The sequence below is a fragment of the Rhinatrema bivittatum genome, chromosome 6, assembly GCF_901001135.1.
Source record: "Rhinatrema bivittatum chromosome 6, aRhiBiv1.1, whole genome shotgun sequence".
NCBI classification, from domain to species: domain Eukaryota; kingdom Metazoa; phylum Chordata; class Amphibia; order Gymnophiona; family Rhinatrematidae; genus Rhinatrema; species Rhinatrema bivittatum.
In genome coordinates this window covers 212,682,111-212,697,787 of record NC_042620.1, presented here as the reverse complement: position 1 = coordinate 212,697,787, position 15,677 = coordinate 212,682,111, and the positions used below count along the sequence as shown (strand labels likewise).

Below are 15,677 nucleotides of genomic sequence, written 5' to 3'. Positions count from 1 at the left end.
TTAGATGACTGAGGGGTTAAAGGGGCTCTTAGGGAAGATAAGGCATTGCAGAAAGTCTAAATGAATTCTTTGTTTCTGTGTTTACTAATGAAGATGTTGGAGAGATACCAGTTCCAGAGATAGTTTTCAAGGGTGATTATTCAGATGAATTGACACAAATCACTGTGAAGCTGGAAGATGTAGTAGCCCAGATTGACAAATTAAAGAGTAGCAAATCACCTGGACCAAATGGTATGCACCCCAGGGTTCTGAAGCAACTCAAAAATTAAATTTTAGATGTTAGTTAAAATTTGTAACCTATCATTAAAATCATCCATTGTACCTGAAGACTGGAGGACGGATAATGTAACCCCAATATTTAAAAAGGGCTCCAGGGGCGATCCAGGAAAGTATAGATCAGTGGGCCTGACTTCAGTGCCGGGAAAAATAGTGGAAACTATTCTAAAGATTAAAATTACAGAGCATATAGAAAAACATGGTTTAATGGAACACAGTCAGCATGGATTTACTCAAGGCAAGTCTTGCCTCACAAATCTGTTTCATTTTTTTAAAGGGGTTAATAAACATATGGATAAAAGGGAGCCAGTAGATGTAGTATATATAGATTTTCAGAAGGCGTTTGACAAAGTCCCTCATGAGAGGCTTCTAAGGAAACTAAAAAGTCATGGGATAGGAGGTGGTATCCTTTCATGGATTACAAACTTGTTAAAAGACAGGAAATGGAGAGTAGAATTAAATGGTCAGTTGTCTCCATGGAAAAGGGTAAACAGTGGAAAAGGGTAAACACCGGTCCACGTACAGATCCCTGTACTTGGACTGGTGCTTTTCAGTATATTTATAAATTATCTGGAAAGGAATACGACTAGCGAGGTAATCAAATATGCAGATGATACAAAATTATCCAGAGTAGTTAAATCACAAGCGGATTGTGATAAATTGCAAGAGGACCTTGCAGGACTGGAAAGTTGGCCATCCAAATGGCAGATGAAATTTAATGTGGACAAGTGGAAGGTGATGCATATAGGGAAAAATAATCCTTGCTCTAATTACACGATATTAGGTTCCATATTAGGAGCTACCACCAAGAAAAAAGATATAGGGATCATAGTAGATAATACATTAAAATCCTCAACTCTGTGTGCTGCGGCAGTCAATAAAGCAAACAGAATTTTAGGAATTATTAGGAAGGGAATAGTAACAAATGGAAAATGTCATAATGTGGTCTGTATCGCTCCATGGTGAGACCGCACCTTGATTACTGTGTACAATTCTGGTCACCACATCTCAAAGAAAGATACAGTTGTGATGGAGAAGGTATAGAGAAGGACGACCAAAATGATAAAAGGGGTGGAATAGCTCCCCTATGAGGGAAAAGCTAAAGAGTTTATAGGGCTGTTCAGCTTAGAGAAGAGACTTCTGGGGGGGGGGGGGGGGGGATAAGATAGAGGTCTTTAAATCATGAGAGATCTAGAACGGGTAAATGTGAATCAGTTATTTGCTCTTTCCCATAATAGAAGGTCTAGGGGGCACTCCATGAAGTTAGCATGCAGCACATTTAAAACTAATCGGAGAAAATTCTTGTTCACTCAGTGCACAATTAAGCTTTGGAATTTGTTGCCAGAGAATGTGGTTAGTGCAGTTAGTGTAGCTGGGTTTTAAAAGGGGTTGGAGAAGTCCATTACCTGCCATTAATCAAGTTGTCTTAGAGAATAGCCACTGCTATTACTGGCATCAGTAGCATGGGATCTAGTTAGTGTTTTGGTACGTGCCAGGTACTTGTAGCCTGGATTGGCCACTGTTTGAAATAAGATGCTGGGCTTGATGGACCCTTGGTCTGACCCAGTATGGCAATTTATGTTCTTATGTTCTTATCTGTCCACAGATAAGAACATAAGTTGGAGTTTTTATTGTCTGGGTCCAGGTAGTGATAGCAGACAGCATGCATATCCATGATGGACATCTGGTGCCCACAGATTAATTTTTAATTTTTTTTTTTTAAATTTATATTCCACTTTTTGTCATTTCACAGCAGATTACATTCAGGTACTGTAGGTATTTCCCTTTCTGCAGAGCAGTAGTTCTCAACCTTTTTTCTATTAGGAACATACCTGAGAGGAGATGCTCACATGTGTGACACACTAAACATATGACTATCATGGGACTAATGTTTAATGTAATGCATTTTATGCTATGGTTATTGTTATAATGTAAACCGAAGTGATTTGTAACTTGTTACATGAATATCGGTATATAAAAGTGATAAATAAATAAATATAAACATGCTCTGCATCTACAGGAGTCCCCCACTTCCTAATAATGGGTGCAGAGCAGAACCAAGACATTTTCCCTGTACAACTCACCATACAAAAAAAGATATTCTAATTCTGGTGTCATCTTAACAGCATTCCAAACTCCCTCTACTGCCAGGTGTATTGTAAAATAATACAAACAATCCCCATTCTGTACATGTCTATCAAACCTGCCATACCTCAGTAGCACCAACTCCAAGAAATGAAACAGCAATAGCCCTACCCATGAAAGGCAGCAGTTCACCACCAGTGCAATATAATATTGAGAAAATACAACATATACGGCTGATACAAACCTCTAGTAAAGTACCTCATCTCAGTCACATACACACAGAATATAGACAGACCTGCCTTCACCAAATATAGACCACAAATTACAAATGTAGAAACAAAACCTGGAATGGAAACCTGCATGCAGTGCAAAACTGGAGACTAGAAACACAAATATATTTCCTCCTACACTAAGCAAAGTTCAAAGAGAGAAGAAATGAATATTCTCAAAACTGACATAGTATGGCTCTTGTACCCAGTCACTCCCCTCCATGCCCCCATCACCCTTCACTTCTCGCAACTACTCAATCATCCCTTCACATGCTCATATCCTGTCCAATATTCCCAACACCCCCACCCCCACATCCTCTTCTCCCTGGCTCTCCTGCTTTAAGTCTTTCTGTCCTTCCCTACCCAGAACACCTGACCACCTCTTTCCTATCCCTTCCTGCTCAGCATCCCCCGCTCCCCTCTCCCCCAACCCAGCTGCCCCATACCTCTATTACTCCACTTCCATCTCTCTTCCCTGCCTAGCAGCCCTCAACTCCTCCCTCCTCTGCCTCTCCCTACCCAGGAACTCCCTATCTTCCCACGCCTTCCTGCTCAATACATTCCCCCTCTTCCTGGCTCCCAGCCAGCAGAAAAGACTTATCTAATCCAGAGTCTCCCTCCCTCTTTATCAGCAGCAGATGAGGGCAAGAAGTATTGAGGAAAGGAAGATGAGGCAGCAGCAGTGGATCTACAGAGTTTGCACCTTTCTCCCTATTGCTCCTGCCATCACATCCAGGCTCCATGGGGTGAAGAGAGCATCGGCAGCCTCACTGCCAGGCCAGTGAGGCTGCCGATGCTCTCTTGATGCCGATGATAAAGTTGGTGTTCTGCCGGGCCTATATGAACATGAGTTGGTGATATTGTACTCTGATCTGGCCAGGAAGAGGAGAAGGAAGCAAGAGCAGCTTCCTGTCATACCCAATAAAAGAGAAGCCAGCCAACTCCTGCCCAGACTGATGAGGAAAGATCAGTCTTCTTCTGGCTCTGTGACACACCTCTAGGGACTTTGTGACACCCTAGTGTGTCCCAACACACCTGTTGAGAACCACTTCTCTAGAGGGTTTACAATCTAAGTTTCTATCTAAGAAAACAAAGGGTAAAGTAACTTGCCCAAGGTCACAAGGAGCAGTAGTGGGACTTGATGTAAGCTTTGAACGCATGTACCACGGGTGATCTGGGATTCTCTGTCAACTTTTTTTTTTTCTAATTTTAGAGCATAATTTTAGAGCATAAAAGCTCTATTGAGGGGCTGCCGAGGCAGTGACAGAAAACACATGCAATGAACAAGACAGGGACACTAGGCCCCAAAAGATAGAGAAAATAGTTTGAGAAATTGGGACACATCTACGTGGTAGCTTGGATGAAGAAATACTGAGGGGCTCATAAGGTGGTGTGCATGCACAGGAACTCCGGTGCATACTCAGAAAAGCTTTTACTGAGCTTGGTCTGTGTTGGTGCCTTCAGATGATATGGCTAATTCATGCCTGCTTTGTCAATAGAGAACTCTAAACTGAATATAAAAAGGGAAAGGTAATAAATTCATAATTATATAACAAACCTATCAGATTTTTCACATTCATTTAGTGTTCAAAATGGATGTACAGTAGAATTTTTAAGAGAAATAATCTTGCCCAATCTCCCTCTCCATCACAAAAGCTAAGTGGATAACATGTATGTTTAGCAGTTGGAGAGTAAAGATGTGCAAGATACCTTTTTTTTTTTTTTTTTTTTAAATTTGACTTGTATTTAGTAGGATTTTGCCAAAATTCTACTTCTAATTGTTGGGTCAGATTTTAACTGAAATCTAATTATTCAGCTGCAGCCATTGTATTTTTTTTTTAATTTTTACAATTGAAACTAAATTAGTTGATATACATGATAGTGTTTATAACTTAGATCATGATGTTGTGGTGAAAAATAATTCATTATCATGAGTTTGCCTTACAGCATTTTTCTCTTGAATTTTATGTTCAAGTTTACCTTCTTACCAAATGCAAACTGTTCTGGATTTTTTAAATTTCAGTTTATTTTTAGACTGGAGTGATAAATGTAACATTTTAAAATTATGCTAGAAAATGTTATGATATGACATTGATAATTTAGCCAGATAATATTATTATAACTCATTCTTTCCATAATATCGCTAGTGTTATGACATCACTTGTTAAGGTAAAGTCATCTGGCACTTTAACAGCATGTTCTGTTTATTGAATGCAACTTTCACATTGAAAAAGTTGTTCAGCCTGCCAGAGAGTAAATCAGGACCTACTGAAGTTATGAAAATATAAACCTTTGAATATCAGCAGTTCACCACAGTCCGTATATATAGTCATCTGATGGCTCAGACCATGAAACACATTTCTAGAGCTTTTTAGGTAAGAACTTGAATGTCCTTCTGAGCATGTGCAGTAGTTCCCATGGCTGTGCAGTGTATCTCAGTTTATTTTCTGCCAAGACCTAGAGGTATATGTTTTCCCTACTATTCAGTTTTTGCTGAGAGTTTTTTTTGCTTCTTTTGGCTGTTTTTTCAGCCCTATTCTTTCCATTGTATGACATAATTACTTTTTGTTTTCCTTTGCATGATTAGTTTTTTTCCCATTGGTTTGTAATGTCTTTTTCCTGTTTTATATCTAATTTGTCAGTATTTATATTCTTGCCTATTTTCTTCATTTGGGTATACTTTCCATTTTTTTGAATGATTCCCTCTTGGCTTTAGTTGCCTCTTTCACCTCACCATTAAAACATGCAGGCAGTTTATTTTGTCTTTCTTCAGCATTTTAATGCATGTAATACATTTTATCTGGGCATTCAAGGTGGTATTTGTAAAAGCAATGTCCATGCCTCATGCAGACTTTGCAACTACTCCTTTTAGGTTTTTTTTCCCAATTTCTTCATTCTTCATATTCTAAGCTAAGCTGGCCCATCATACCCTTGCACCAGGTTGTGTATTCTATTGAGAACTAGTTTAAAGTAGCTACCCGTCTTGTTTCTATGACCAGCAGCTCTATGAAGCAGTCATTTCTATGCAAGTTTTCTGCTCCAGAAGGAGGTCATGAAGCAGACTTGTATCAGATACAGTCTTCATTCATTGGAGAAAAGGTCTTCTCTACATATATCTCCAAAATCTCTAATGGCGCAAAAACCTTAAAGTTCAAAAGGGCGTGGAAGTATGTACCGTATTTTTCGCTCCATAAGACGCACTTTTTTTCCCCCAAAGGTGGGGGGGAAATGTATGTGCGTCTTATGGAGCGAATATAAAAAAAAAACCAAACAAAAATCTAACAAACACCCCCCCCCCCCCCGACTCCCCCAAGACCTGCCGACTTAATTTCCTACAACCCCCCCCCCCCCAAGACCTGCCGAATTAATTTCCTGCAACCCCCCACCCTCCTGACCCCCCCAAGACCTGCCAAACGTCCCTGGTGGTCCAGCGGGGGTCCGGGAATGATTTCCTGGGCGTGGGCCGTCGGCTGCCAGTAAACAAAATGGCGCCGACGGCCCTATGCCCTCACTATGTCACTGAGACCGACCGCTGCTATTGGTCGGTCTCAGTGACATAGTGAGGGCATAGGGCCGTCGGCGCCATTTTGTTTACTGGCAGCCGACGGCCCTATGCCCTCACTATGTCACTGAGACCGATCGCTGCTATTGGTCGGTCTCAGTGACATAGTGAGGGCATAGGGCCGTCGGCTGCCAGTAAACAAAATGGCGCCGACGGCCCTATGCCCTCACTATGTCACTGAGACCGACCAATAGCAGCGGTCGGTCTCAGTGACATAGTGAGGGCATAGGGCCATCGGCGCCATTTTGTTTACTGGCAGCCGACGGCTCACGCCCAGGAGATCGTTCCCGGACCGCTCCTGGACCCCCGCTGGACCACCAGGGATGTTTGGCAGGTCTTGGGGGGGGTCAGGAGGGTGGGGGGTTGCAGGAAATTAATTCGGCAGGTCTTGGGGGGGTCAGGAGGGTGGGGGGTTGCAGGAAATTAATTCGGCAGGTCTTGGGGGGGTCAGGGGGGTGGAGGTTGTTAATTTAAAGGGTTGGGATGGGGGGGGGGTTTTGGGGGTTCCCACAGAAAGAAAAATTTTCTGATCTGGGGAGTGGACCGAAATGGCCCTCCCCAGACCCGAAAACAAAATGGGGAGAAAAAAAAAAACTATGCACTCCCCTAATTTGCTCCATAAGACGCCCAGACGCAGAGCCGGTTTAGCACAATTTTATTTTTTTTTAATTTTCCCCCTCTGAATCCTAGGTGCGTCTTATGGTCAGGTGCGTCTTATGGAGCGAAAAATACGGTAATTCTAATAACTCCTTCTTGATTGAGATAGATATGTTTTCTGAACCTTCAAGATTTATCCATTAGTAGAGACCTTCATTGTTTGTTTTATTTTTACCTGGAATTTATTGGCGTTTACTATTATGAACAAAAAAGGGGGTTTTGTTTTGTATAATATCACTGATAAATTCCAGGGAAAAATAAATAATTGAAAATGAAGATCCCTATCCATTAGGAAATCCATCAGATTGAACATATTTATCCAACTCTAATATTATGGAACCAGTGAATGTTACTTCACTCAGTCTTCATTCCCTTGACTTCATGGCCAAGATGTTGAAGGTGAAGAAATACATTCCTGTCATTTTTCAAGTATTTCTGTCTTGTATGAAGGAATAGACATGAAGGTCATATGAATGCAAATGGAAGTTTGCTGGCAAGGGTCTCTTAAGTCCCTTTTCTTGTCCTACACTAAAAATGATTGAATACCCTCTACATGACTTCCGGACTATTCTTCAATCACTCATTTTCTCTGGACTGGATTACTGTAATTCTCTATATATAGGCCTCCCAGAAAACACACTTCACTCACTCCAACTAATCCAAAATGCAGCAGCACGTATCCTAACAAATTCATCAAAAAAAACCCACATTACTCCAATACTTCAGTCTTTACATTGGTTACCAGTTAAACATAGAATACAATTTAAAATTTTGTCCATTATACATTCTCTTATCTACACTCCCAACTCGGTTACTTTATGCTCCATCCTCCGAATTTACAAACCGACTAGACACCTAAGATCATTGGAAAAAAACCTTCTTGACATTCCCTCACCTAGACAAGCCCGTCTTGATAATACCAGAAAAAGAGCTTTCTCAGTCATAGGTCCCATTCTATGGAATGCTTTACCAGATCCTATCAGATCCATATCCAATCCTAAGCATTTCAAAAAATCTTTAAAAACTCACCTATTTCGAACCGCATTTCAGATACCACCCACTAAATAATCATCTCACACTTCCAGAATACATATCTACAGTTAGGCACCCAACATTCTTTTGTTCTGTGTATTGATTTCTTTTTTGCTATCTATTTTAATTTAAACAATTTGTTATTTTATATTAATGAAAATTTTTGTAATTTATATTTTATATGTCAACCCACTTTCAATCATTATTATTCTTACTCTAACTTTTATTTTAATTTTAATTTGTTTTTATTTTCATTTTTATTATTTTCGATATATGTAAACCGTTTTGACTAAACACTGTTTGTAAAGACGGTATAAAAATACTTTTAAATAAAAAATAAAATAAATAAAAAATATGAGTGTGCATTCCAGACTACTTCTGTGCAACTGGCACATACCATCCTTCTGTAGAAGGGAGACATTTCTGTACTGTTGTTTGCTATATGATTCATGCATGGCTTGCTTCATTTGAAGTCTCCTATCAAGCCATCCACAGTGTCATGGGATCTCAAAGTGGTTTTAATGCAGTTGACGAAAGCCTCCTTTGGGCCTCTGAATTCTTGTGGGTTAAAGTACATGACCTGGAAAGTTGCTTTTTTTGGTGGCAGTAACTTCAGCTTGAAGAGTCAGATTAGGCCAGAGTCACTTGTGCACCTTACACAAAGGTTAATCACAGCATGACTATAGCACATGCACCCTAAGTTTCTTCCTGTTGTTATGACTGATTTTCACCTTAATCAGTCAATCATTTTTCCAGTGTTTTTCCCTAGACTATGTTCAGTGAAGGTAAATAACGCCCTTAACCCTTTGCATTTCAAGAGAGCCAGCTCCTCATATCTGGAATGAACTGAAGACCCTAGAAAGTCCACTCAGCTTTTTATTTCTTTTTGCCCCGACAAATCTGGAATTGCTTTGTCAGAAAACCTAATTGGATAACACATTGCATCTCCTTCACATACACCCTCAAAAGCTTGGACTTAGAGGGCATATAAAGTTCTATAATGATAGGTCCATGGCTGTGTGACTGTGTCAGTGGCCTACCTAAAGTCAGCCTCTCTCAAAGAGATCTGCAAAGCTGACATGTAGTTCAAACTGCACATTTACATCTCAATATTGTTTGGATACTGACTTCTGATATAACTACATTTTTGGATAATCCATTCTTCAGGGTCTTGTTGAGTGTTAGAGCCTAACTCCAGCTGCCCTAAGGTTTTTCAGGTTGTCTTTCTTTAAAATAAATTAAAAAAAAATTTGCAGCCCTGTTAAGAGTATTGTTGTTTTCTCCTCCTCTTTATTAAAAAAAAAAAAGTATGATCCTTTGTTAGGGAGTCCTATATGTGTGACTGTTGAACAGCTTGTCTTTAGAAAAAGCAAAATAACTTACCTATAACAGGTATTTCTCTTAAGATGGCAGTTCACCAGTTACACAAATACTCCCTCCCTCCCTCCCCCTTTTGGATTTGAGTGTATTTGCTTAATTATAGAACTGAGGCACACTGCAAAGATTCAGGAACACAGGAATTTTTGTGCATGCTCAGAGGGTCCCTTGGGGGTTTCCCTAAAGAGTGTTGTGTGGTCAGCACCAGTGGATGACATCACGTGTGATTGGTAAACTGCTGCCTTCAGAGAACCTCTATTACAGATAATCACCTTTTGTTTTATGCAAGGTACATTGAAAGGGGTTTATATAATATTAGTGTTAGCCAGTTTATCATTTTAAATCCAAAGTAAATAGGGCGAATGCCTTTTTGTGCAGTATGATTAATCTCTGAAAGAAACTGGCTCCATCTTGTGGTTGTATGTAGATACAGCATTTTTAAAGGATTCTGATTTTGTGATTTTTTTTTCCCTCCCCCATCCCATCACCTCCCTAGAAGCAGAGACAGAATCCAAAAACTTACAAGATCTCTTAAGCATTGGTAAACCTATAGTAAGTATAGTAAATCAGCACTTTTTTTTTTTTAATGTAGTGTTGCATACAGCACTGCACATGGTGCAGATGTTTCTATAATGAGTTACACATCATATAAGGTGAATGTGTGAGGAGTCTGCTTGCTCTAGCAAATGTGCGAGTCTGTGCGGCTAGTGCCTGTTGCAATTGCTGCCTGTGCATACCACTTTGTATCTGCTATACACAATTGTATCCTGAATGGGATAGCAGGCCTCTTTGTTTAAAATAGTGAAAAATTCTATATAGTGCTATATTTCTGTTCCCTTTTGTTTTCTTTGTGTTTAAATATATAAATATATAGATCATGTATAAAGAGTAAAATTGTTATTGCATTAAATTAAAACATGTTTGGAAGAATATTTTAAGATAAGTGAAATATTAACAATTGCGATAACTAGGATTCTGAGCAACTTTTGACATATCATATAAGTAGAATCTTACTAATGCTTAAGACACTTGTTTTTTGTATTGCTTTAGTTATCTCAGATAGAGGCAAGGTCAGCTGTCCTAAATTGGAGCTTTCCAGTTAGCTCCCAGAATGGGGAAAGTCATGCTGACTTTCTAACAGCAGCATTTACGTATGAAGTGACTATATCCAACGGTGGCACAAATGGAAAGTTTAAATCTATCTATAGGTAAGTAGATGCAGATTTTCTTAAAGTCATACCTGCAGTATGTGCAGGTAATTGGACTGGGAGGGGGGAGGAACTGATGGTTATTTGTTGTAGGGGGAAATGCAGATTGTGGTATTTCAGTATCAAATTTTGGCATTTCAGTTTATATTGAGCCTTCATAGGTATAGCTGGATTTTTTCCATAACATGATTGTTTCAACCATGACTAAATACAGCAAGTTCTGCTGAAAAAGATCTCAAAATGTAATAATTTGAGTGTACTGGAGATTAGTTAAAAAAAAAAAAAAAAAGTAGCTCCTACAGTGAAAAATCATTTCTTCTTTGTTTAAAGTGGGGAAGAAACAACATTCAACTTATCTGACCTACGACCAGCAACTGACTACCATGTCAGGTAAGTATTACTAGGAATTGTATAGCTGGTACCTCATACTGCTGCTTGTGCAGTGAGGACTGCTACAAAATAATAAAAACGCTGAAAGGACATGAAGAGGGGCTTAGTGTTTAGGGCTGGGGTAGCCAATTCCAGTCCTTAAGAGTCACAGACAGGTCTATTTTTTAGGATATTTACAGTGAATATGTATGAGATAGATTTGCATACAATGGAGGCAATGCATGCAAATCTGTGTTATGCATATGCATTATGAATATCCTGAAAATGTGACCTGTTTGTGGCTCTTGAAGACTGGAGTTGGCCACACATGGGTAGAGCAGTGGTTTGGGAACCAGGGAAGCCAAGTTTCAAATCTCACTTCTCCCACTGACGCTTCTCTGGTATTGAGAAAGTCACCTATCTCTTGTTGCCTCAGATAATGGGAACTTGGCTTTTAATGTTATTACAGTAATATTACAGTGATATATTGGTATTTGACACTATGGCCAATGTGGACAAATCAGATCTCAGATATTGTAATTTGTATCAATGTTCTGAATATTGTTGGTTTATAGCCTTCAGAGTGATTGTTGGTGGTTGACTTAAAGAATTTGTTTATAACTCAGCATTTTGTATTGGTACAGAGTAAGTATTACTTGCATTTGGCATTTTGAAATTGTGCAGCATGTTGAGTATGGTTTTCTTTTAAGAATGAATATCCCAAGTCATGACAGTTTGAAGTTATTTGTGTAGTTCAGTTTTCTAAACTCTCTTGAAGAGATGTGTTGAAAAATACAACAGAAAATTGAATTTTTCATTGTAATATTATTGGTAAATGTAGTTAAATGCAGCCTTCTGTCTCTGAGGAAAAGGGAAAATCTGTTTGTTCAGTAATGTTGAATAAGAATTTAATAGTGAAGCACACTTAGATAATTCTTAATCATTGTTTATATATTCAGAGTTTCAGCAACATGTAGTTCCCTGGAAGGATCTGTTTCAGAACTGGTGAGTTTTACTACAAAATGTTGTGAACCAGACCCTCCAGCACCACCTAAACTTGTCAACAAAACCAAAAGCAGCTTGAATTTACAGTGGAAGGTAAGTACCAACTAATCTGATATGTAAATGTGAAGTCTTCATTTAAAATTATTTCGAGGTGAAGAATATGATTATATGTAGCATTTGAAAATTTGATGAACAATATTGACAGTGCTTATACATTCATTGATTGCATATCCTTGTCTTTTGTTGTTTGAAGTCCATTCAGTAAGTCATAATTTTATTTTTTCCTTTAATAGTTGCTTTAGAACTAAAGTGATTTTAAGAAAAGCAAGCAGGTTGGATGCAAGCTTTATAAACTGAGACCTGAATTTAAGAAGATGTGCAAGTTTTGTCTTTTTATTCCTTTGGTTTTTGTTTAACATTCTTTATTACTCAGTTATTGTTTGTTTGTACATTGATATTTTTTGCAGAGCTGTGACACTTTGTAGTATGCAGTACTGAACTTGTGTTCTTTTGATCTGAATTTCTGTTCAAATTGTATCAACTGAAAATTATTAATTAAAATTAGAAAAAAAGAATAGCAAGCATGCAGTGAAGATTAGCAAATCTAAAACACTTAAGCAGTAGTAGAGAATTTGAAAAGAGCATGGTTAAAGGTTTGGAGATACCACTGAGGAAATAAAATAGAATATGTCAGCATGGTTTTGAAAGAATAACCAGCCAGTTCAAATCAAATGGCAAGAGAAAACTTGTTTTAGAGAGCTAGGGCAGCAAGGGAGGAGTAGAAACAGGAAGAAGAATCTAAAAAGAGTTCGACCAAGAGCTGAGCATTTTGAGAACAGTGAGAAAAGAGCGTTACTAGAGCAGTCTTATTTAATGAGAGCTAGACCAGAAGTGACATTTTCAAATTAATCCTGGATTTTTTGAAAAGCTAATGTAGATTGTGAAAGGACAGGGGAGTCCAGCAAGAAAGGAGTTGCATTAATCCAACCTGGAGACCATCGAGGCACAGGCTAATTGGGAGTAAGAACAGAAAGGAAGCCGTCCTTGCAGAAAATGTTAGAAAGTAGAGAATGACAGGATTTGGAGGTAATCGGGGTGACATATGAAGGAGATGTTTGACATCAAGACTTAGCAGAAAAGATAAAAATAAGGGAGGAGAGACGAAATCAGGGAGAAGTTGAAAGTTTAATCAGTGAGAAGACAACCAGAACAAATAAAAAAGTAGATATTTTGGTGATTGAAAAAAAAATTGCACACTAAGAGAGGCTAGGAAGAGATGTCATCATTATATGAGTGAAATTGAATAGTGTACTCGAGGATAATCTTACCTGAGTGACTGTGCCGAGAGAAGCAGAGGAGTCCAAAGACAGATCCTTTCAGGATCCATTGAGAGAATAATTAAATAACTAAATTTCTCTTGTCAAATCTTACTGAGAACTTTCATGTGGTGACTTACTTCATTGTATAACATCTAGATCAAATCTAAGCAAGACCACTACTATTATTAAAGTATGAAAGGAAGAGGAAAAAAATTCATTTTCCTAGCGTCTAGCAGATGGAGTCAGGACCAATGGGTATAGTGTGCTCCTGATAGCAATTGGAGGCTGACTCAGATTTCAATCTGATGTCAGCACTACATATACCCGTGCATGAGGCTTTGCTCTCCAGGTTTTTCCATCTCCATAGCAGTTCTGGACTTCACACACATTTGCACAGCGTTAGAAAACCAAACTCCAAATTTAAAGAAGAAACAAAGAAAAGCTTAAGAACATAAGAAATTGCCATGCTGGGTCAGACCAAGGGTCCATCAAGCCCAGCATCCTGTTTCCAACAGAGGCCAAAGCAGGCCACAAGAACCTGGCAATTACCACTAAGAAGATCCCATGCCACTGATGCAATTAATAGCAGTGGCGATTCCCTAAGTACATTTGATTAATAGCCATTAATGGACTTCTCCTCCAAGAAATTATCCAAACCTTTTTTGAACCCAGCTACATTAACTGCACTAACCACATCCTCTGGAAACAAATTCCAGAGCTTTATTGTGCATTGAGTGAAAAAGAATTTTCTCCGATTAGTCTTAAATGTGCTACTTTCTAACTTCATGGAATGCCCCCTAGTCCTTCTATTATCCGAAAGTGTAAATAACTGATTCACATCTACCCGTTCAAGACCTCTCATGATCTTAAAGACCTCTATCATATCCCCACTCAGCCGTCTCTTCTCCAAGCTGAACAGCCCTAACCTCTTCAGCCTTTCCTCATAGGGAAGCTGTTCCATCCCCTTTATCATTTTGGTTGCCCTTCTCTGTACCTTCTCCATCGCAACTATATCTTTTTTGAGATGTGGTGGCGACCAGAATTGTACACAGTATTCCAGGTGCGGTCTCACCATGGAGCAATATAGAGACATTATGACATTTTCTGTTTTATTAACCATTCCCTTCCTAATAATTCCTAACATTTTGTTTGCTTTTTTGACTGCTGCAGCACACTGAGCCAACGATTTTAAAGTATTATCCACTATGATGCCTAGATCTTTTTCCTGGGTGGTAACTCCTAATATGGAACCTAACATTGTGTAACTACAGCAAGGGTTATTTTTCCCTATATGCAACACCTTGCACTTGTCCACATTAAATTTCATCTGCCATTTGGATGCCCAATCTTCCAGTCATGCAAGGTCCTCCTGTAATGTATCACAATCCGCTTGTGATTTAACTACTCTGAATAATTTTGTATCATCCGCAAATTTGATAACCTCACTCATCGTATTCCTTTCCAGATCATTTACATATATATGTTGAAAAGCACCGGTCCAAGTATAGATCCCTGAGGCATTCCACTGTTTACCCTTTTCCACTGAGAAAATTGATCATTTAATCCTACTCTCTGTTTCCTGTCTTTTAACCAGTTTGTAATCCACGAAAGGACATCGCCTCCTATCCCATGACTTTTTAGGTTTCTTCAAAGGCTCTCATGAGGGACTTTGTCAAACGCCTTCTGAAAATCCAAATACACTACATCTACCGGTTCACCTTTATCCACACGTTTATTAACCCCTTCAAAAAAATGAAGCAGAATTGTTAGGCAAGACTTCCCTTGGGTAAATCCATGTTGACTGTGTTCCATTAAACCATGTCTTTCTATATGCTCTACGATTTTGATCTTGAGAATAGTTTCCACTATTTTTCCCGGCACTGAAGTCAGGCTCACTGGTCTATAGATACCTGGATCACCCCTGGAGCCTTTTTTAAATATTGGGGTTATTTTGGCCACCCTCCAGTCTTCAGGTACAATGGATGATTTTAATGATAGGTTACAAATTTTAACTAATAGATCAGAAATTTCATTTTTGAGTTCCTTCAGTACCCTAGGATGCATACCATCCGGTCCAAGACGAGCCCCGTTCTCCTGCGTTGATACCTAAGGGTCCCTCCCCCAGTCGAGATTTCCTGAGGTGATTTCCGAGATCCCTCAGAAGTAAGCCTCTGTCCCGGCATGGACTTAGCCCCCGGGAAAGGGAGCGGCTGAGAGGTAGCCTTGGTCCGGTAGCCAGCCCGGCTTGGACTTAGCCCCCTGAAAAGGGAGCGGCTGAGAGGCAGTGGGTGCAGAACTGAGTGCGGCGGTGAAGGTAATTCCCTCTTCCCCTGCCCCCCCCCCTCAGCTGGAGACCGCTAAGCAGAGGTCCGGGAAGCACCGAGACAAGGTAAGGTAGGAAACTTTCTCTAAGTCTCCGGTCTCCGAGTTTCGGACAGCCGCACAGATCGTCCCTCCGGCGTCTGTACAATCGGGTTGAGCAGCCCCGTCCAGGCTAGACCCCGATCTGGCAAGAGGG

The 15,677-nt window shown here is 39.6% G+C and overlaps 1 protein-coding gene across 2 annotated transcripts in view; it reads left to right on the top strand.

The window, feature by feature from the left end:
* LOC115093978 (fibronectin type-III domain-containing protein 3A-like) overlaps positions 1–15,677 on the top strand; it is a 249,858-nt gene that overhangs the window by 104,865 nt on the left and 129,316 nt on the right. For both annotated transcript variants that reach the window (XM_029606523.1, XM_029606522.1), the window contains exons 7-10: positions 9,755–9,810; positions 10,309–10,466; positions 10,797–10,856; positions 11,795–11,933. In XM_029606523.1, coding sequence (XP_029462383.1) covers positions 9,755–9,810; positions 10,309–10,466; positions 10,797–10,856; positions 11,795–11,933 — 413 coding nt within the window. The remainder of the gene's footprint in view (positions 1–9,754; positions 9,811–10,308; positions 10,467–10,796; positions 10,857–11,794; positions 11,934–15,677) is intronic.